This window comes from Bubalus bubalis, chromosome 16, assembly GCF_019923935.1.
Source record: "Bubalus bubalis isolate 160015118507 breed Murrah chromosome 16, NDDB_SH_1, whole genome shotgun sequence".
Classification (NCBI taxonomy): Eukaryota; Metazoa; Chordata; class Mammalia; order Artiodactyla; family Bovidae; genus Bubalus; species Bubalus bubalis.
In genome coordinates, this window is record NC_059172.1 from 35,103,869 (window position 1) to 35,127,271 (window position 23,403).

The 23,403-nt window shown below is 36.9% G+C and overlaps 1 protein-coding gene across 1 annotated transcript; it reads left to right on the plus strand.

The window, feature by feature from the left end:
- Positions 1–16,702: 16,702 nt before the first annotated feature.
- LOC123329602 (olfactory receptor 52E4-like) lies at positions 16,703–17,641 on the plus strand. Its single transcript, XM_044928975.2, has one exon. The coding sequence runs from the start codon at positions 16,703–16,705 to the stop codon at positions 17,639–17,641; it is 939 nt and encodes a 312-aa protein (XP_044784910.2).
- The last annotated feature ends 5,762 nt before the right edge of the window (positions 17,642–23,403 follow it).

Consider the following 23,403-nt stretch of genomic DNA (forward strand, 5'->3'; position numbering starts at 1 on the left):
AATTTGCTCTTCAGGGATGAAGAGGCTTGAGTAGGAGAAAACAAAACTTCATCTCTCCGCAGATGATTGAAATAGTACAATGCCAGGGGACGATGATATTCTATGTATAGATTTACAAAGTATTTCACTCATTTTAGAAACAATAATCCAAAAGGGACAATAATAAATATTTAATATATGCATAGATATAATCACATACAAATGTAAACAACTGCATAAGTTAAAGAGAATTTACATGAAAAAAGCACATGAGGTTGGCAAAAATTGACTAATATTAATATAACACTCACTTACATACACATATTATGAGCCAGACTCATAACACATATTATGAGTCATACTTCATAACTTTTAAAGTATGAACTCCTTGAATTTTTGTAGTTATGATGAGAAGTAGCTATTAATTATTCCCTGTCTATAGCTCAGGAAATGGAAATAATAATATGGGATGAAAAGGACTGCAAATAGAGGAGGTAACTGGAGAGATATATCTATCTGAAAAGACAGAAGGGTTAAGCATGGGGAGGTAGCTGTGTTTTAAACAGGACAAAAACTCAAAGTTTTCTACCAGAGAAAATATTATTCCAAACTAACAAAGGTAGAGTTTGAGGAAAAAGTGCAAAGGCAACTTTTTTTTTTTTTTGTAGTTTTCTTGTTTGTTTGTTCTTGACCCATGTCAGGATAAGATCATGCCCTCATGGTTGGCTTGAAGTGAGAAAGTCTGAAAGTAAGACTGAGCAGTGGAAGGGAAGAAGAATAATTTAATAAAACTAGTTTTTACAGCTAGTGAAACATAACATAGAAATATTAAGCAAAATGTTTATGTATTCATTAAATAAAAAGCACATATGCCCTCAGACTTTTCTTTACCAGTATTTTTAGGAAAATATTCAATGAACCTGTGAAAATGAAAGCACCAACATAATATGGTAGACCTATACATTAGTAGAAGTGGTATGTGCCATGCTGTGTGTTGGGCTCAGTCACTCACTTGTGTCCAAAACTTTTTGCGACCTCATGGACTACAGCCCGCCTAGCTCCTCTGTCCATGGGATTTTCCAGGCAAGAATACTGGAGCGGCTTGCTATTCCCTTCTTTAGGGGATATTCTGACCCAGGGATCTAACCTGAATCTCCTGTATCTCCTGTACTGGCAGGTGGATTCTTTACCACTGAGCCACTTGGGAAGCCAGAGTGGTCTATGAACAAGTAATTCAACAAGTACCAAGAAAAAGAACACATGCAATAATAATATTATACATTGACATTAATATTATATTGGGGAAGTAGTATTTTCATTATTGGAATAGAAACTGCCTTATTTCTCAGCTGAGTAAACAAAAATATATGACATGAATATATTAAAAAACTGTAGAACAAAAATAAGTATATAGGTTTTACATGTAAATAGGTGTAGACACAACTGGTAAGAAAAATTGATTCCTTATATAGGGTACAACGGGGAAAAGTACCCCCCAATTTCATATGACATAAGAATCATAAAAAAGAAAAAATTAAGAAACAAGAGGTAATAAAACTAATAATAATGGAATTTAACATTCTTTGAACAATCACAATGTTATAGAAACTATATGTGGTTCTATAGGTAGTTCAAGTTTTTAAAGTAAGTAGATATTTAGGGGAGAAGGCAGTGGCACCCCACTCCAGTACTCTTGCCTGGAAAATCCCATGGACAGAAGAGCCTGGTAGGCTGCAGTCCATGGGGTCGCTAAGAGTTGGACACAACTGAGTGACTTCACTTTCACTTTTCACTTTCATGCATTGGAGAAGGAAATGGTAACCCACTCTAGTATTCTTGCCTGGAGAATCCCAGGGATGGGGGAGCCTGGTGGGCTGCCGTCTATGGGGTCTCACAGAGTCGGATATGACTGAAGCGACTTAGCAGCAGCCACAGCAGATATTTAGGAGTGAAGTGACTTACACACAGTCGTCCCCTAGATGGTGCAGTGGCTGGAAGTTGGAGTTTAGGGACTGCGGAGCAATCCCAGGGTGAGGGTTGCTGTTATCTGTGAAAAGACAGATCAAGGGGATGTCAGGGAGGAGATTGTGGTGGGAAATGTCTGTGGAGGAAAGCCAGGCAGCCATGGGAGCAAGGCGATACCACTGAGTCATGCGGAGGGGTGGTGCCATCACCATAGCCTCTCTCTCCCCACACATATAGGGCAGCTGAACAATAGAGAGGCTGGCCCATCCAACACCTGACTGCATTGACCTTCAGAGTAGGATCCCACCCAAGCTGCCCCTTTACATGCCTGAAGTGTGGATCTAAAGACTAGGACCTCAGCGAGGGGGGCCCCTCTATGTGCCTGATGTGCCAAACAACAGAGAAGGACCCCAGGCAAGGGAGACCTCTAAGTGCCTAAACAGGCAGAGCTATAGAGAAAGACTGACCAAAGAGGCCTTCTGATAGCTAGATACAAGAGGTTCAGAAAAAAGACTCTGATAGGACCATAACTCCTGTGGCAGAGGCAGTCTGTGTCCCTGCACACTTGGCACCGTCAGGGTCCCTGCAAGCCAAGCAGCTACAACACCTTCATGGTCAACCCTCACTGGGGCAGAGCTGCCACAGACAAAAAAAAAAATACATATATATATATATATATATATGTATATATATATATATACACACATATATACATCTATCTATCTATCTTGTGTCAGTGCACACAGGGTCGCTTCAGTCGTGTCCAACCTCTTTGCAACCGTGTTGCCTGAGGCCTGCCAGGCTTCTCTGTCGGGGGGTTCTCCAGGCAAGAATACTGGAGTGTATTGGTCAATACTGGTTGCCATACCCTTCTAGAGCACTATGCTTCCTGCTGCTCTAGCTGCCAACTCCCCTGAGTACCTGGTGCTGTCAGAACTCCTACAACCCAAGCAGCTTCACCACCTCCACTCCTGACCCTCACCCAAGTCCTCCAGCTCAGCCTCAGGAGCAAACCCCAGTGAAAACCCACATGCAGAGGTGGAAAGAAATCCCAGTTGAAACCCAAAGGCAGTGTGGCTAAGGAAGAAGGCCCCAAACCTTCCCAACAACTGAATAAGCTTCAGATTAAATCCACACGATCAACTAGGCAGACTCTGTGTCCAAGGAATATATAAAAGGACATTGAGGGCTCCCACAAAACAAAACGCACTAGTTCTGATAGCTGTGGACATTGGAGGCAAGAACACACAAGAATAGGACCAGATTAGAATCTGAACTGCACCCACAGCAGGTCCAGAGATCAGCACAGTGTTGGAGGGCATCCGAGGGAGGTGAGGTGGACTGTGACTCCCATTGAGGGAAAGGACTCTGACAGCAGTGACTCAAGAACATTTATTATCCTTATGTTTGACTTGTTCTGTAGATTACTTTGGATTTTCTTTTTCTTCCCTCTCTGTTGTAGCTGTCGATTTTATTGGCATTAAGAAATCTAATTAATTTTTGATTTTTTTTAAGTTACTTTTTTTTTTTGGTTATCAATCTTTACCTGTAAGGGCTTCCCTGGTGGCTCAGAGGTTAAAGCGTCTGCCTCCAATGCGGGAGACCTGGGTTTGATCCCTGGGTCAGGAAGATATCCTGGAGAAGGAAATGGTAACCCACTCCAGTATTCTTGCCTGGAGAATCCCCTGGATGGAGAAGCCTGGTAGGCTACAGTCCACAAAGAGTCGGACACAACTGAGCGACTTCACTTTCTGCCTCTAATTTGGGCTTTTGTAGTTCTGTGGAACATTTTTTTTTTTTCTTTCTTTCTTCTTTTTTTCTTTTTCTTTTTTAAATTTTAACTTCTAATTTTTTAAAACCTAGCATTATTCTTTTCTACATTTATCCTTTGGTTTGCTTTCCTACAGTTCTTTTCCCCTTGTAGTTAATCTTTAAAGTATATAAATCTTTACCTACTTCTATTTAACTTTGTATGTCTATTCTTTTATCTCTGCTTTCTTTCCTTTTCTCTCGACATATTTGTTAGTTTTGTATTCATTGCTTTATTCTCTACTTGTCATCTTTCTTTAGTTTTGTTTTCTAGTTTGCACTTTAGTTAGTTTTGTTCTTAACTGGTAGATATAATTTTTGGTTTCCTTTGTTCACCGGGTCAATCTATTATACTTTATTTTTGTTGAACTGTTTTTATTTTGCTTATGTATATGAATATGTATATGTGTATATTCCATTATTTTAATTATTATTTGCCTGATTTTGTAACTGCCATTTGGGGTTCCTCTTTGGTTTCTTGTTTTGGGGTATTTGTTTTATTCTCACTTAATGCTGTAACAAACCACTTGTGGAATCTTTGTTCCTGACCAGAGATCAAGCTCTGAGTCTTTAGAGTGGGAACACTGACTCCCAACCCCTAGATTACCAGAGAACTAACCCTAGGGAGTAATCAAATAGTGAGAACTCACACAAAGGAAGCCACCTGATTACAAGACCCTGTATCTCCCAACCATCAGTAGCACCCTTTACAGGACACCTTATCTAAACGGCAAGCAAAACAAAAATACAAACCCAATCACAGCAGACAGGATTACCACCTCACTCAGCCTTGCCCATCAGAGGAAAAATAAAAACAAACAAAAAAACTGAACACAAATCTCACCATATATGAAGCTTACACAAACAACTGGACCAACCTCAGGAGGGCAGAAACCAAAAGGAAGAAAGAATTCAAATTTAAAGACTGAGAAAAGTTGACCACAAACACAATAACTTACATAAAGAAAAGGCAAGCAATACTACACAAATGAAGGAACAAACTAGTGACACAGAAGTTCAAATAAATGAAGAGGAAATAAGCAAACTACCTGAAAAAGAATTCAGAATAATGATAGTAAAGATGATATAAAACCTTGAAAACAAAATGGAGGAAATGCAAGAATCAATCAACAAAGAACTAGAAGAATTAAAGAATAAACATACAGAAACAAACAACACAATTACTGAAATTAAAAATACTCTAGAATGAATCAATAGCAGAATCTGAAGCAGAACAAATCCATAGGCTGGAAAATAAAATGGTAGAAATAAATTCTGAAGAGCAGAATAAAATAAAAAGAATGAAAAGAACTGAAGGTAGTCTCAGAGACCTCAGGGTTTCTGATATCAAATGCACCAACATTTGAATTATAGGGGCCCCAGAAGAAGAAGAAGGAAAAAAAAAAAAAAAAAGAATGAGTATGAGAAAACTTTTGAAAAGATTACAGTTCAAAATCTCTCCAACATGGAAAAGGAAATAGTCAATCAAGTCCAAGAGGCACAAAAGCCCCATATAGGATAAACCCAAGGAGAAACATACCAAGACACATACTACTCAACCTAAGAGAGACTGAATACAAATAAAGAATATTAAAAACAGCAAGGGAAAAGCAACAAGTAACATACAAGGAAAACCCCACATCTGTAACAGCTGATCTTTCAGCAGAAACTCTGCATCCCAGAAGGGAATGTCAGGATATATTTAAAGTACTGAAAGGGGAAAATCTACAACCAAGATTACTGTACCCAGCGAGGATCTCATTCAAAATTGATGGAGAAATAAAAAGCTTTTCAGACAAGCAAAAGTTAAGAGAATTAAGTACCACCAAACCATTTTTATAAAAATGTTAAACGGACTTATATACTCAAGAAATACAAGAGAAGAAAAAAATGTACAAAATCAACCCCAAATAATTAAGAAAATGGCCATAGGAGCATATATACCAATAATTACTTTAAGTGTAACTTGTATTAAGTGTTTCAACCAAAAGACACAGACTGGCTGCTGCTGCTAAGTTGCTTCAGTCATGTCCAACTCTGTGCGACCCCATAGATGGCAGCCCACTGGGCTCTTCTGTCCCTGGGATTCCTCAGGCAAGAATACTGGAGGGGTTTGCCATTTCCTTCTCCAATGAATGCATGCATGCTAAGTCACTATAGTCATGTCCAACTCGTTGCAACCCTATGGACAGCAGCCCACCAGGCTCCTCTGTCCATGGAATTCTCTAGGCAAGAATACTGGAGTGGGTTGCCATTTACTCCCACAGACTGGTTGAATGGATACAAAAACAAGACTCATATATATGCTGTTTACAAGAAACCCACTTCAGACCTAAAGACAAATATATACTGAAAGTGAGAGAATTGAAAAATATATTGCATTCAAATGGGAAGCAAAAGAAAGCTGGAGTAGCAATCCTCATATCAGGCAAAATAGATCTTAAAATAAAAAAATATATATATTACAAGAAATAAGGAAGCACACTACCTAATGATCAAGGGATCAATCCAAGAGGAAGATATAACAATTGTAAATATCTATGCACCCATCATAGAAGAACCTCAATACATAAGATAAACACTAACAAACATAAAAGGAGACATTGACAGTAACTCAATAATAGTAGGAGACTTTAACACCCCCTCACATCAATGGATAGATCAGCAAAACAGAAAATTAATAAGGAAATACAAGTTTTAAATGATACACTAGGTGAAATGGATCTCATTGATATCTTCAGGATATTCCATCCAAATGCAGAAGAATACACCTTCTTTTCAAGTGCATATGTAACATTCTCCAGGATAGACCACATCTTGGGTCACAAATCAAGCCTCAGTGAATTTAAGAAAATGGAAATCATATCAAACATCTTCCCTGACCACAATGCTATGAGATTAGATATCAATTACAAGAAAAAAAAAACTTAAAAAAACACAAACACATGGAGATTAAACAATACATTTCTAAATAACCAACAAGTTACTGGATAAATCAAAAAAATTTCTAGAAACAAATGACAATGAAAACACAACTCAAAACCTATGGGATGCAGCTAAAGCAGTTATAAGAGGGAAGCTTATAGCAATACAATCCTACCATAAGAAAGAAAAATACTTGTAGCAATACACTCCTACCTTAAGAAAGAAAAAATATTGAATAGACAAGCTAACTTTACACCTAAAACAACCGGAAACAACTGGAAAAAGAAGAACAAAAAACCCCCAAAATTAGCAGAAGGAAAGAAATCATAAAGATCTGAGCAGAAATACCTGAAAAGAAATGAAAGAAACAATAGTAAAGATTAATAAAACTAAAAAGCTGGTTCTTTGAGAAGATAAACAAAATTGACAAACCTTTAGCTGACCCATCAAGAAAAAAAAAGAGAAGAATCAAATCAACAAAACTAGAAATGAAAAAGGAGAGGTTACAACAGACAATGCAGAAATACGAAGGAGAATAAGAGACTTTCATGAACAACTATATGGCAACAAAATGGATAACCTGGAAGAAATGAACAGATTCTTAGAAAAGTTCAATCTTCCAAGACTGAACCAGAAAGATATAGAAATTATGAGCAACCCAATTACAAGCACTGAATTTGAAGCTGTGATCAAAAATCTCCCCATAACAAAAGCCCAGGAGCAGATGGCTTCACAGGAGAATTCTATTAAACATTTATAGAAGAGCTAATGCCTATCCTCCTAAAACTCTTTCAATAAATTGCAGAGGGAGGAACACTTCCAAACTCATTCTATGAGACCACCATCACTATGATACCAAAACCAGATAAGACAACACACAAAAAGAAAACTACAGGCCATAGATGCAAAATTACTCAACAAAATTTTAGCCAGCAGAATTCAGCAACACATCAAAAAGCTCATACACCATGATCAAGGTGAGTTTATTTCAGGTATGCAAGGATTCTTCAACATATGCAAATCAGTGTGATATACCATATTAAAAAATTGAATGATAAAAACCAGATGGTAATCTCAATAAATGCAGAAGAAGCCTTTGACAAAATTCAGCAACTGTTTATAATTAAAACTCTTTAAAAAATGGGCATAGAAGGAACCTACCCCTACATAGTTAAGGCCATATATGATAAGCCTATAGCAAACATTATTCTCAATGGTGAAAAACTGAATCCATTCCCCTTAAGATCAGGAACAAGACAAGGGTGTCCACTTTCACCACTATTATTCAGCATAGTTTTGGAAGTCCTACCTACAGCAATCAGAGAAGAAAAATAAATAAAAGGAATCCAGATCAGAAAAGAAGAAGTAAAGCTCACACTGTTTGCAGATAACCTGATACTGTACATAAAAAACCCTAAAGATGCTGTCAGAAAATTCCTAGAGATAATCAGTGAATTTAGCAATGTTGCAGGGTAAAACACACAAAATCACTGCATTTCTATATACTAACAGAAATCACTTGCATTTATATATACTAACAATGAAAAATCAGAAAGAGAAATTAAGGAATCAATCCCATTTACCACTTCAAAAAAAGAATAAAACATCTGGGAATAAACTTACCTAAGGAGACAAAAGAACTGTACACAGAAAATTATAAGACACTAATGAGAGAAATCAAAGATTACATAAACAGATTGAGAGATGATATTCCATGTTCCTGGGTAGGAAGACTCAGTATTGTGAAAATGACTATACTACCAAACACAATCTATAGATTCAATGCAATCCCTATCAAATTATCAATGTCATTTCTCACAGAACTAGAACAAAAAAAATTCAAAATCCATATAGAAACACAAAAGGCCCCAAATAGCCAAAGCAGTCTTGAGAAAGAAGAATGGAGCTGGAGGATTCAACCTTCCTGACTTCAGATTATACTACAAAGCTACAGTCATCAAGTCAGTATGGTACTGGCACAAAAGCAGAAATATAGACCAATAGAACAAGATAGAAAGTTCAGAAATAAACCCATGCACCTATGAGTACCTTATTTTTGACAAAGGAGGTAAGAATATGCAGTAGAGAAAAGACAGCCTCTTCAATAAATGATGCGGGCAAAACTGGACAGCTACATGTAAAAGAATGAAAGTAGAACACTTCCTAACACCATACACAAAGATAAACTCAAAATGGATTAAAGACCTAAATTACAGACCAGAAACTATAAAACTCTTAGAGCAAAACATAGGCAGAACACTTGATGACATAAATCAAAGCAAGATCCTCTATGACCCACCTCCTAGAGTAATGGAAATAAAAACAAAAGTAAACAAGTAAACAAAAATAAAAACAAGTAAAAGCTTTTGCACAGCAAGCGAAACTATAAGCAAAGTGAAAAGACAACCCTTGGAATGAGAGAAAATAATAGCAAATGAAACCACTGACAAAGGATTAATTTCCAAAATATACAATCAGCTCATAGAACTCAATACCAGGAAAACAAACAACCCAATCAAAAAGTGGGAAAAAGACCTAAACAGACATTTTTCCAAAGAAGACACACAGATGCCTAGCAAACACATGGAAAGATGCTCAACATTGCTCATTATTAGAGAAATGCAAATCAAAACTACAGTGAGATATCACCTCACACCGGTCAGAATGGCCCTCATCAAAAAGTTGACAAGTGATAAATGCTGGAGAGGGTGTGGAGAAAAGGAAATGCTCTTGCACTGTTGGTGGGAATGTAAATTGATACAGTCTTTATGGAAGATGGTATGGAGATTCCTTAAAAAACTTGGAATAAAAGCACCATATGACCCAGCAATCCCACTCCTAGGCATATACCCTGAGGAAACCAAAATTGAAAAATACACCTGTATCCCATTGTTCATTGTAGCACTATTTACAATAGCTGGAACATGGAAGCAACCTAGATGTCCATCAACAGATGAATGGATAAAGAAGTTGTGGTGCATATACACAATGGAATATTACTCAGCCATAAAAAGGAACACATTTGACTCAGTCCTAATGAGGTGGATGAACCTAGAGCCTATTATACAGAGTGAAGTAGATCAGAAAGAGAAAGAGAAATATTGTATTCTAATGCATATATATGGAATCTAGAAAAATGGTAGTGAAGAATTTATTTACAGGGCAGCAATGGGGAAACAGACATAGAGAATAGACTTATGGGCACGGGGAGAGGGGAGCAGAGGGTGACATGTATGGAAAGAGTAACATGAAAACTTATATACCATATGTAAACTAGCCAATGGGAATTTGCTGTATGACTCTGGAAACTCAAAAAGGGGCTCTGTATCAACCTGGAAGGGGGTGGGGGATGGAGAGAGAGATGGTAGGGAGGTTCAAAAGGGAGGGGATATATGTATACCCCTGGTTGATTCATGTTGAGGTTTGACAGAAAACAATAAAATTCTGTAAAGCAATTATTCTTCAATAAAAAAATAAATAAAAATAACATTTAGCTGTCATCATGTTTTACAACTTGAAATTATATAAAATAATGAGCATGTGTGCATGTGTACTAAGTCACTTCAGTAGTTTATGACTCTTTGCAACCCCATGGACTGTCAGGCCCCTCTGTCCATGAGATTCTTTAGGCAAAAGTACTGGGGTGGATTGTTATGCCTTCCTCCAGGGGATCTTTGCAATACAGGGATCAAACTGGATCTCTTAGGTCCCCTGTATCATCAAGCAGGTTCTTTACCACTAGTGCCACCTGCATAGCTGTCAATTCTGGAATGTAAGTGAAAGAAGGGAATATTATAAAAAAAATATATGTATGTATTAAGATATATGCATTGAAGATAAACTACATTCAAAAATATTCTGGCTAAGGGACAAAATACAAAATGAGTTAGTTCTTGACTGCTTAGATTGAGGTTTAAACCAAAATGGTTCATAGTCAATGCTTGAGTCAACACTAGATGTTCTCAGTCCCTGAAGAGATGGACACAGAACATCCCTCTCAGGGGAGATACAACCTTTGTATAAAGTGTTCCTCTTAGGGATCGTGGGCAAGAAGGCCAGCCTGACACACAGGAGGAGGCAGCACATTTCCTTGGGAAGGTAGCCCAGGTCATACTTTATACTTGTGTGTATGAGGGGTCTTCCACAAAAGGCTCATACTGGTGGGGTAGCTGAGCACTGTAGACATTGAGGAGAGTTTCTAGAGGTTACATCAGGTAGAATAACTTGCAGATATACCACAGATGACATGCCAGGCCCCCTTTATTTCAGTTACTGCTACAGAGAGGGAGCATCCAGACACTGTGTTCTGTACTTTCCCTGCAGATATGGGCCTGGGTAAGTGATTGGAGTCCAGAACCATGGAAATCAAAGTTATAGTCAGTAAAGTGACCTCTGAAATAGTTGCTGTATCATATGGGTTGTAAGGCCTTAGGGATGACCTTTGCACTCTGAGCTACAAAACAGGGATGTTAAATATTTGCTTTTCTGTGTATTAACCTACATTCAAGAATCAGATTCTGTAAAGGTGACACTGCTTTCCACAGTTTCTGTGATAAAACATGAGTTGACTGACAGCATCCAATTTTGTTCTGAGTTGAATCTAACTCACATATTCTATATTTTAGAATGAAAAGCAAGTATTTTTAAATTTACCCCAGGTAGAAAGTCTTTCAAAAATGAGTATCAATAAAGTAGTATTAAAAGTTTTGTCATTTGTTCCCTAAGTGCAATGTATACCTGGGATATTAAAAAGAGGCTTTAAAACACAGCTCCTCATCTAATTAGATGAAAAAATTAATTTTGAACTTAAAATGAATGGTGGGACTCAGTTAATATATTCCCTCAGAAGGGGCCATGTGTATACTATTGTGTTTTATTAGAAAATCAAACAGTAGCACTGAGTCATATTCATGGATAATAATGTCAGATTATTTCAACTAATGTTACTAAGGGGCCAGTGTTAAGGCATGTTTATGTTTCACATATACAACATCTTATTTTATTAACACAAGAGCCATTTGAAGTTGATACATGATTATCTCAGACTAGACAGTTAAAGCTCAGGGAATGATTTTCCTAAGGTCATCAGAGTATAGGAGAGTGAAGACTTAAAACCATGTTTTGTTGGGTTAAAAAGGAGTGTTCCCAAACACCAAACAATTGATTTTTAATCAACCACAATAAGCAGAATATTTAGACTTAATATAGGTTGTTTCTTTAGTTTATGTTCTTTGACCTTAATTTTTTAATATTAATGTTAGATTTTAGGATTTTTAGCTCTCAGCAGTAACTGAGTGAGATAAATGATTCTATCTTTAAAATAAGCTCCAAAATTGAATGTTTTATTAAATCAAATTATACTATAGTTTGCATTACAAAATGACTGTTTATATTTATGCTTTTTAATCATAGACATTTTAAACATATACAATCAATAGACACACATAATACTCTTACCAGCAATTTCAAGAACTATATATTGAATTTTCCTTCAGATCTAAATTTAATTTTTGATATTTTATTTTTTTATTTTTAATTTTATTTTATTTTTAAACTTTACAATATTGTATTAGTTTTGTGAAATATCGAAATGAATCCACCACAGGTATACCTGTGTTCCCCATCCTGAACCCTCCTCCCTCCTCCCTCCCCATACCCTCCCTCTGGGTCGTCCCAGTGCACCAGCCCCAAGCATCCAGTATCGTGCATCGAACCTGGACTGGCGACTCGTTTCATACATGATATTATACATGTTTCAATGTCATTCTCCCAAATCTCCCCACCCTCTCCCTCTCCCACAGAGTCCATAAGACTGATCTATACATCAGTGTCTCTTCTGCTGTCTCGTACACAGGGTTATTGTTAAAGTAAAATTTACACACATTTACATGTATACACTTTATCTGTACATTTTTAACAAAGGTAATTGTATATCCATTTATATCCTGCTGCTTCTGCTGCTAAGTCGCTTCAGTTGTGTCCGACTCTGTGCGACCCCATAGATGGCAACCCACCAGGCTCTGCCGTCCCTGGGATTCTCCAGGCAAGAACACTGGAGTGGGATGCCATTTCCTTCTCCAATGCATGAAAGTGAAAAATGCCAAGTGAAGTCGCTCAGTCCTGTCCGACTCTTCGCGACCCCATGGACTGCAGCCTATCAGGCTTCTCCGCCCATGGAATTTTCCAGGCAAGAGTACTGGAGTGGGTTGACTTATACCCTACATCCTCATAAATAATTTTTCTATCATGTCAAAAATCTTAGGTTTATTCCCATTCTGTCCCTGAAACCACTGAACAGATATCCTCAGCACTTATTTTATCTATATAATCTAGAACTTCATAGAAATAAAATTATTTACTTTACACTCTTTAGTAGTAATTGGTAACGCAGTATGATGACTTTAGATTCATCTATGCTGTTGCACACATAAGAAGCAAATCCAGCTTTGTTGTTGAATAGAGTTGCCTTACGTAAACATCCCAAAACTGATTTGTCTATTCACTTGGTGATGAGTAGTTGTGATGTTTCCATTTTGGGGTAATTATGAATAAAGCTGCTATGAACATTCCTGCACAAGTCTTTGTGTAAACATATGTTTTAATTTGTCTTGAATAAACACCCAGGAGTTCAATTATTTCAGGTAATTTAAGAGAATATGTTACTCCACATTATTACCAAAATTTGATTTTGTCATGGTTTTTAATTTGATCATTCTAGTGCTTGTGTAGTAATATGTCATGATATATTAAACGTGTAACTCCTGACGCCTAATGATTTTGAGAATTTGAATGTCATTTGTATATTTTCTTTTGCCAAATGTCAGTTTAGGTCCCTTTATTTTTCCATTGTTTGTTTTTCTTATTTATTAGTTGTGTTTTGTATGTTTTTGACATGAATTTCTTTTCAGAGAGTAGAGATTATGAATATTTTATTCAAGTCTTACTCTCTAAGTTCACATTCTCTACAATAAGTTTTGAAATTTCATGTAACATGTAATAGCTTATTTCTTATGGTTCTTGCTTTCTGTGTTTTGTCTTAGAAACCATTACATTCTGTCAGGTTGCAAAGATATTCTTTTTATAAATTTTACAGAATTTAAGTTCTGTTTTTTTTTTTTTTTTAACCTAGGTCTATTTTAGAAGTATAATTAAAATTTTGCATATGTTGTGAAGTTGGAGACAAAGTTCTTTTTTTGCCTCATAAATATATTCAATTGCACCAGATTACTGGAAGAAACAACTATCCTATTTTCACTGAATTATCACATTTTTCACTTGATAAAATACAACTGAGCTTGTAAAATGTGTTTATTTCTTTTCATTACCTTGTAGTTATCTATCATTGCACAAATGCTATAAGTTTTGATTACTATAGTTTTATAAGTTTGAAGTTCTATAGTATGTTTCATCAAGTTTTGTTATTCTTTTCCCAATGAAGGTATTCTTAAAATAAGTTAGATGAAGCTTAAATTTCTTGGAATTCAACAAAGCTGTTCTAACCTTACTGATGAATTTAGGAATAACTGACATCATAACAGACTTCAGTCTTTTAAACTATAGGTTAAACAAATTTTTAAGTCTTTTAACATTTCTGTCATGTTTTATAATTTTAACTACTTTATTGCTAAGTTCTCCCTGTTTCTGATGTCATTGAAGGTGACAGTTTTATAAAACTGTAATTTAAAATTACAAAATTTAATTAATTTAATTTTAATTTTAAAAAATTTCAATTTCCAGTGTTTTGTTAAAATATAAAATATATTCTTATACTTGAGTAATTGATAAATTAAATTATTAGTTGTAAATTAACAATTTATGTACATTTTTCTTGACATATTGACCTTGTTACTTCCAGTAATATATTAAATATAATTGATGTTTGTTGATATTCTTGGCTTTTTACAAATCCCAGGGGAAAAAATTTCAGTGTTCCACCATTCATTATGATATTGGTTGCAGAATTTTCATCGATTCCTTTTGCCTAATTGAACAAGATTTATGCCTTGCCTATTCTATTGAAAACTTTTCTTTTAATATAATACATAGATATGGGATTAAATGATTATTTTCCCCACCTCTATTAAGATGATCACATTAGTACCTGTGTAGAATCACAGCTTTTTATTGTAAAAGTATAAAAATACTAATAATTCTGCAACCACAACATAAAAGACAGTTTCACTAAAATACAGATTTAAACACAGTCTATTAAGCCAAATAAAAAAAAGTAACACCTAGAGAGACGGGACTATGACAGGCAAATAAGCCTAAGAAGTGGATGTTTTATTGACTACAATGACCATTATGGGGCTTCCCTGATGACTCAGATGGCAGGAGCCTGGATTCAATCCCTGGGTCAGGAAGAAGGGAATGGCTACCCACTCCAGTATACCTGCCAGGAGAATTCCATGGACAGAGGAACCTGGCAGGCTATAGTCCATGAGTTCTCAAGAAGTCAGACACGACTGAGCAAATAACACTATTGACCATTATAAGGAAAGATTCCTAACCCAATACTTATGCTTTTTAAAAAATAACATTTTGGGGGCTTTTCTTTTTTGTACTGCTCAACTAGGTAACCAAGGTAACTTGAAAATATTATACAAGTTACGATTATTGAAAGGATTTTCACTTGATATTAGCGGATGTAGGTGAGCATTTCACAAAAGAATGACCTCAGAGATGATTCAGTTCAGTTCAGTTCAGTTTAATTCGTTCCTCAGTTGTGTCCAACTCTTTGTGACGCCATGGACTGAAGTAGGACAGGCCTCCCTGTCCATCAGCAAATCCCGGACATTACCCAAACTCATGTCCGTTGAGTTGGTGATGCCATCCAACCATCTCATCCTCTGTCGTCCCCTTCTCTCACCTTCAATCTTTCCCAGCAACAGGGTCTTTTCAAATGAGTCAGTTCTTCACATCAGGTGGTCAAAGTATTGGAGTTTCCGCTTCTACATCAGTCCTTCCAATGAATATTCAGGACTGATCTCCTTTAGGATGGACTGGTTGGATCTCCTTGCAGTCCAAGGGACTCTCAAGAGTCTTCTCCAACACTGCAGTTCAAATGCATCAATTCTTTGGTGCTCAGCTTTCTTTATAGTCCAACTTTCACATCCATACATGACTACTGGAAAAACCATAGACTTGACTAGATGGACCTTTTTAGGCAAAGTAATGTCTCTGCATTTTTAATATGCTGTCTAGGTTGGTCATAACTTTCCTTCCAAGGAGCAAGTGTCTTTTAATTTCATGGCTGCAATCACCATCTGCAGTGATTTTGGAGCCCCCCAAAATAAAGTCTGCCACTGTTTCCACTGTTTCCCCATCTACTTGCCATGAAGTAATGGGACCAGACGGCATGATCTTCGTTGTCTGAATGTTGAGCTTTAAGCCAACTTTTTAACTCTCCTTTTTCACTTTCATCAAGAAGCTCTTTATTTCTTCACTTTCTGCCATAAGGGTGGTGTCATCTGAGGTTATTGATATTTCTCCCGGCAATCTTGATTCCAGCTTGTGCTTCCTCCAGCCCAGCATTTCTCATGATCTACTCTGCATATAAGCTAAATAAGCAGGGTGACAATATACAGCCTTGACATACTCCTTTCCCAATTTGGAACCAGTCTGTTGTTCCATGACCAGTACTAACTGTTGCTTCCTGACCTGCATATAGGTTTCTCAAGAGGCAGGTCAGGTGGTCTGGTATTCCCATCTCTTTAAGAATTTTCCACAGTTTATTGTGATCCACACAGAGATGATTTTGAATCATTATACCACACTAACATCAGAGAAGTGTAACTTATAAAATCTATGTGGAATTTTAAACAGGGCAAAAATAATTTGAATATCTTTGACAGTTAAATTTAATAGGGCCCTAATTTCCTTCCATTATGTTCTCAATAATTTTATTGTTATTCTTCTATATAAATATATACAGTGACATCCAACCACCATATATATATTCCCTCATGTCTCCCCAGAAATACTGAAGAAGACAGCAGACCATCCTCCAAGAATTTTCAGCAGAATGTCCTTTGTTAATGACACCACCTCACATCCTTCTGCCTTCCTTCTGCTGGGTGTACCTGGTCTGGAAGATTTCCATATATGGATTGCTTTCCCTTTCTTTGTTGTTTACCTGATAGCCCTTGTAGGGAATGTCACAATCCTATTTGTAATAAAGACAGACCAGAGCCTTCATCAACCCATGTTCTACTTCCTGGCTTTTCTCTCCTTTATTGATCTAGGTCTGTCCACTTCTACCATACCCAAAATGCTGGCCATCTTCTGGTTCAACCATAGGAAGGTAAGCTTTGAAGCTTGCCTCATCCAAATGTTCTTTATCCACACCTACACAGGCATGGAATCTGTTGTACTTCTGGCCATGGCAATTGACCGCTTTGTCGCCATTTGTTATCCACTGAGGTATACCACTATCCTCACCAACAAAATGGTAGCCATCATGGCCTCTGTTGTAGTTGGGAGGCCAGTCCTCCTTGTCATCCCCTTTTGTCCTCTTCTCAAAAGACTTCCCTTCTGTGGACGCTATATTATTCCTCATACCTACTGTGAGCATATGGGAATTGCTCGTCTAGCCTGTGCTAACATAAGAGTCAACATCATCTATGGCTTATTTACCATTGCTGCCCTGATCTTTGACTTGCTCCTTATTGCCCTCTCCTATGTTCAGATCCTACAAACTGTTTTCCACCTTCCTTCTAGGGATGCCAGACTCAAAGCACTCAGCACATGTGGTTCACATGTCTGTGTCATTTTAGCCTTTTACACACCAGCATTTTTCTCCTTTATGACACACCGATTTGGTAGGAATGTCCCTCGCTACATTCATATCCTCCTGGCCAATTTGTATGTGGTTGTTCCTCCTTGTTTAAATCCAGTCATTTACGGGGTCAGGACAAAGCAAATTCGGGGCCGGGTTGTGAGAATATTTTTCAAGAAAGAGTGACCCAACATATTCAGAATTTGGAAGTTCTTCCAGGCTAACCTTTATTTTGAATGTTTCTCAGGGTCCCTAAATTGAGATTATATAAAGGCCACTAAGACATTACTTCAGCCTTTATTACTCTAACCTCATATTAAAAATTTCCTTTATATAATTTTCACTTTGACTTTCAAGAGATTATACTGTTTTTTTTGTGTGTGTTTTTTTTTTTTTTTCACTAAAGATGAGTGAAGATTGTGGAGCCAAGTAAAAGTTGTAATAAAATTTATTGAAGTTAAATTACCCTTAATGATGAAAAACTGAATATTTTCTCTCTACTGTTTTTTCTACTCAATGCATTAAAGCAAACAAATGTAATTAAAAAAACAAAAATGAAACTTTGATGTTGGAAAGAGAAAATAAACCCTATTTCTTGTGGCATGGTTTGTTCAGGCAGAAACATCTTATGTAATGTACAAGACTATTAGAACTAATAAAACATAATTTTAGTGAGTTTAGAGGCTACAAGGTCACAATATAAACATTTGGATTTCTTACAAAATGACATCCCATTAGAAATGCAATTAAATATTATTTTAAACAGTTGAAAAAGGAGACATATTTTAGAAAAAAAATACATACACATGACCTATATAGAGAGAACATATAATCACTGCTACAAAAGATTAACAAAAACATAAATGTAGATAAAAGCAATTGTCATGTACCCATGTCTTGATGCAGTGAATATTTCTATTCTCCCCAAGTTGATATACAGATTTAATCATATTCCAGTTGAATTTCTAGGGGGATTTTTGGTGGTAGTGATTGAAATCCTGGTTCTAAAATTTATATGGAAGTGTAGAAGTGAAAATAATCAAAATAACTTTGAAAAATTATGTAACAAAGTCGAAGAATATACATCAATAAAGTTAGTATACTAGTGGCATGACTGATCAATATATTGATCAGTATAGAAGAAGCCCCCAAACAGAGCCACATATAGACATGGTTAATTGATTTTTAAAAAAACGCTAAGGTGTAAGTTAGTTCAATGTAGAATTCTAGATTTGAAATAATTGTGTAATGATGTACACATGCATGCACCTCCATCTGCACCTTACTTTCTACATTAAAAAAGAAGTGATCCTAAATTATAAAGGTTTTAGAAAAATTAAAGATCAATATCCAGATAGAGTGTAAAATTATGAAAGCATAAAACTTCTAGGAGAAATTATGGTAAAGATCAAAATCTAAATATTTTTTTAAAATAAACTAACTTTATAAAACTTTAAAGTTTCTGCTCTTCTAAAGCACTATTAAAAGAACAAAAACACAAGTTGAGACTGCAAGAAGATGTTGCAAATTAAATATCTAATAATATATTGCATCCAGTATACATAAAGTTTAAAGGAAATCAAACCTTTCAATAGAAGTGGGCAAAATGTTTTAATGAATTTTTCACCAAAAGAGTCAAACAAAAGCATTAATCACTTTCATTGTCATTAAGTAATTAGAAAATGTAAATTAAAATCTCACAAGATACAATACCACCCTACAACATTGGAAAACTAAGAAAAACAAACAAACAAACAAACAAAAAAAACACCTGACCATAATGAGAGGAGGTGAAGAAACAGGTACTCTACTGCTTTTAATAACGTAAACATCACAGATACTTTGGAAAAACAAATGACAATTAATTAACTCTAAATTTTCAGTCCTAGTTGCTGTTTTTATAAGCTTTTATTTTTATAAAGCAGTTTTAGGTTCACAGTAAAATTAAGCAAAAGGTATACAAATTTTCCATATAATAACCCCTACACATAACTTTCCCCATTCAACTTCCATCAGAGTTGTACATTTGTTACAATGGATGAACCCACGTTGACACATCATAATACCTAATGTCCTTAGTCGATCTTAGCATTCATTCTTGGTGTTGTGCATTCACTCAATTTGGATAAATATATATAATGACATATATTCACCATTATAGTATCATACAGAACATCTTTATTGCCTTAAAAATCCTCTATGCTATTGACCCCTGCCCTCCACTTCAATCTCCAACAACCACAGATATGATTATTGCCTCCACGCGAGTGTGCATGCTAAGTCACTCAGTCATGTCAACTCTTTGTGACCCTATGGACTGTAACCCACCAGGCTCCTCTGACCGTGGGATTCTCCAGGCAAGAATACTGGAATGGCTTGCTTTGCCCTCTTCCAGGAGATCTTCCTGACCCAGGGATTGAACCTGCTTCTCTTACATCTCCTGCATTGGCAGGCAGGTTCTTTACCACTAGCGCCCCCTGGGAAGCACTACTGCCTCCATGGTTTTACCTTTTCCAGAATATCATTTATCTGGAATCACAAAGTATATAGCCTTTATAAATAGGCTTATTTCACTTAGCAATATGCATCTAAGTTTCCTCCAAGGCTTTTCATGATTTGACAGTTCATTTATTTTTCGTACTGAATAATATTCCACTGTCTCTTCTGCCAAAGTTTACTTTTCCATTCACTTACTCTAGGATATCTTGGTTGCTTCCAAATTTTGGCAGTTTTGAATAATCTGCTATACACACTTACATGCAGGTTTTTGTGTGAATGTTAAGTTTTTAACTCTACTGGCTAAATATCTTAGGGCATGGCTGCTGGAATGTGTGGTAACAATATGTTTAGTTTAGTAAGAAACCATCAAACTGTCTTCCAAAGTGGCTGCTTTCCTACCAGCAGTGAATAAGAGTTACTTTTGCTCCACATCTTTGCCCGAATTTAGTGTTGTCAGTGTCTAGACTTTGACTTTTTTAATAGATGTTCAGTCTCTCATTATTGTTTTAATTTGCATTGTACTGACAATATATGCTGTGGAGTATGTTTGCATATACTTATTTTTCATCTGTATATCCTTTTTTATTTTCATTTTTCTCAATTTATTTTTTATTGAAGAATAATTGCTTTACAGAATGTTGTTGTTTTCTGTCTACCCTCAACATGAATCAGGCATAGGTATACATATATCCCCTCCCATTTGAACCTCCCTCCTATCTCCCTCCCCATTTCACCCTTTCTAGGTTGACAGAGTGCCTGTTTGTTTCCTGAGCCATACAGCAAGTTCTTGTTGGCTATCTATTGTACATATGGTAATGTAAGTTTCCATGTTACTCTCTCCATATATCTCACCCACTCCTGCCTCTCCCCATGTCTGTAAGTCTATTCTTTGGTGAAGTGTCTCTTAGGGCCTTTGGCCTTTTTTTTTTTTTTTTTTTTTTAAATCAAGTTGTTTATTAGTGTTAAGTGTTAAGAATTCCTTGTATATTTTGGATAACAATCCTTTCTCAGATATGTATTTTTTAAATATTTTTTTCTAGTCTATGCCTTTTCTTCTCATTTTCCTAATGTCTTTCAGATTATAAGATTTCAACTGTAATTAAGTCCTGCTCATCAGTTATTTTTTTTTATAAATCATGTCTAAGTGTTATTTCTAAAAAGTCACTGTCATATCCAAGTTCATATAGGTTTTCTCCTACATTATATTATAGGAGTTTTATGGTTTCCATTTTATATTTAGGTCTGCGATGCATTTTGAAGCCATTTTTGTGAAGGAGGTAAAATCTATGTCTAGATCCTATTTTTGTTTTTTTTTGTGTTTTTTTACACTGTTGATGCCCAATGTTCCCACACCATTAATGAAAAGACTATTTTTGTATCCTGTAGCCCCAGACCCTGGGACTCACTTTCTCTCACCAGTTAGCCACACTAGATCTTGGCCCCAGCTACCAGTGGGCTGGTACCAGCCCTGGGGCCCCTGGGCCGTGCAGTCAGAGGGACTCAGGTCAAGTTGTAAACAGATATGAGCCCCAGGAATCCCTGGACCCAGCCCTGCCCATCAGCAAGCTCAACTCAACATCAAGACTGTTGGAGCCCTTCAACAGAGGCCTTGGAATCTAGTTCTGCCCATTACTGAATTCACACTAACTCTAGGATCCCCTAGTCTCAGCTCTACCTACCAGATAACTGGCATCAACACCAAGATCTGGTATCACCTACTAGTGTTTGAGCACCAGTCCCCAAATCCCTTGGGCCCTGACATTGCCTATCAATGAGCAGACACCAGCCCTAGGAAAAGTGCAGCCTCACAGCTTTCCTTCTCAGGACCCAGCCAACACACCAAAAGGCCAGCCTCAGGCTTGGAACACCCCCGGATTTGGACTTGTCCCCCAGCTCTGGCTCTGCCACTAGCAGGCCAGCACCAGCTCTAGGACACCTTGCTCCCCTCAGGAGCAGCCCTGGAATCTACCCTACCCAACAACTAGCTGGCATCAGCATTGGGAAATGTTGGGATACAGCTCTGCCTGCCAGTGATCTAGCATTACCCCTGGGATGCAAGTCCTGGCCTCACCTACTAGTAGGCCAAATAAGCTCTGAGACACCTAAGTCTCCTCAGTCAGCTCCCCAGGATTCAGCCCCACTCACCAGATCCAGGTACTAGATCCAGGGCTGATACTTGGCCCTGCAATAGCCCACCCTAGAACCTGGTTCTGCCAACCATCAAGCCAATGCAAGACCCAGGACACTCTAGGGTTCTGCAGCCAGATGACTATTGACTCAGTCCTACAACCCAAAAGTAAATTTTAAAATATGATGAAACAAAAAGTAATTTTTGGGTGAGGGGAATAAAAATGCAGGAATGTCAAAATTCATTCAAAATTAAGAGATCATGTAAGATATATGTCAAAAGCCATAGAGTAGCTGAATCGATATAAAAATAAGACCTGTATATAGTTCCCTATAAGATATTCACTTCAAATCTAAAGATACAGAAAGATTGAAAGTGATAGGGATAGAAAAAGATATGACATGCAAATGGAAATCAAAAGATAGTCAAGGTAGTGATACTTATATAAGAAAAAATAGGCCTTAAAAGAGACTGTAGTAAGAGACAAAAGTAACAATCAAGGGATCAATCAAAGAAGATATAACAATTGGAGATATATATGCACCCAGCATATGGGCACCTAAATACACAAAGCAATTATATCCGTTTTATAGATGTTCAGGTTGGATAAATTGTATATGACATCCACTTACAGAGACATTAAGTGGAAAAATTGAGACTCTAATTCCCAGTCTTGCTGATGGTAGAATCCAAGAAATTTATATCAAAGAATTACAGAAGGATGGGGATAAGTACAAAAAGTCTTAGAATTGTCAGCTGATTTTAGTCATGAATAATTATAGAACACAATTTTGAATCTGTTTAGTCCTTACGCCAAAAACGATGGGGTTCATCATAGGAGGGACCAACAAGTATATGTTGGTTAGCTGGATGTGGCTGTGATGTGGTATGTGTTACTAAAGTGGTGGGTGAGGAAGGAGACAAGAGCAGTAACGTAGACGGTCAGGATGACACAAACATGGGACCTGCAATTGCTGAGGGCCTTCAATCTGGCATCTTTAGAAGGGAGACTGAAGACAGTATGGAGTATCTGTACATAAGACAAAAAGATGAATGTCACATCAGTCCCAACAATTAAGATAATGATTGCCAAACTATACAGACTATTGATGGAAATGTCAGTCAGTCAGTTCAGTAGCTCAGTCGTGTCCGACACTTTGTGACTCCATGGACTGCAGCACGCCAGGTTTCCTTGTCCATCACCACCTCCTGGAGTTTACTCAAACTCATGTCCATTGAGTCGGTGATGCAATCCAACCATCTTATCCTTTGTCATCCTCTTCTCCTCCCACCTTCAATCTTCCCCAGCATCAGCATCTTT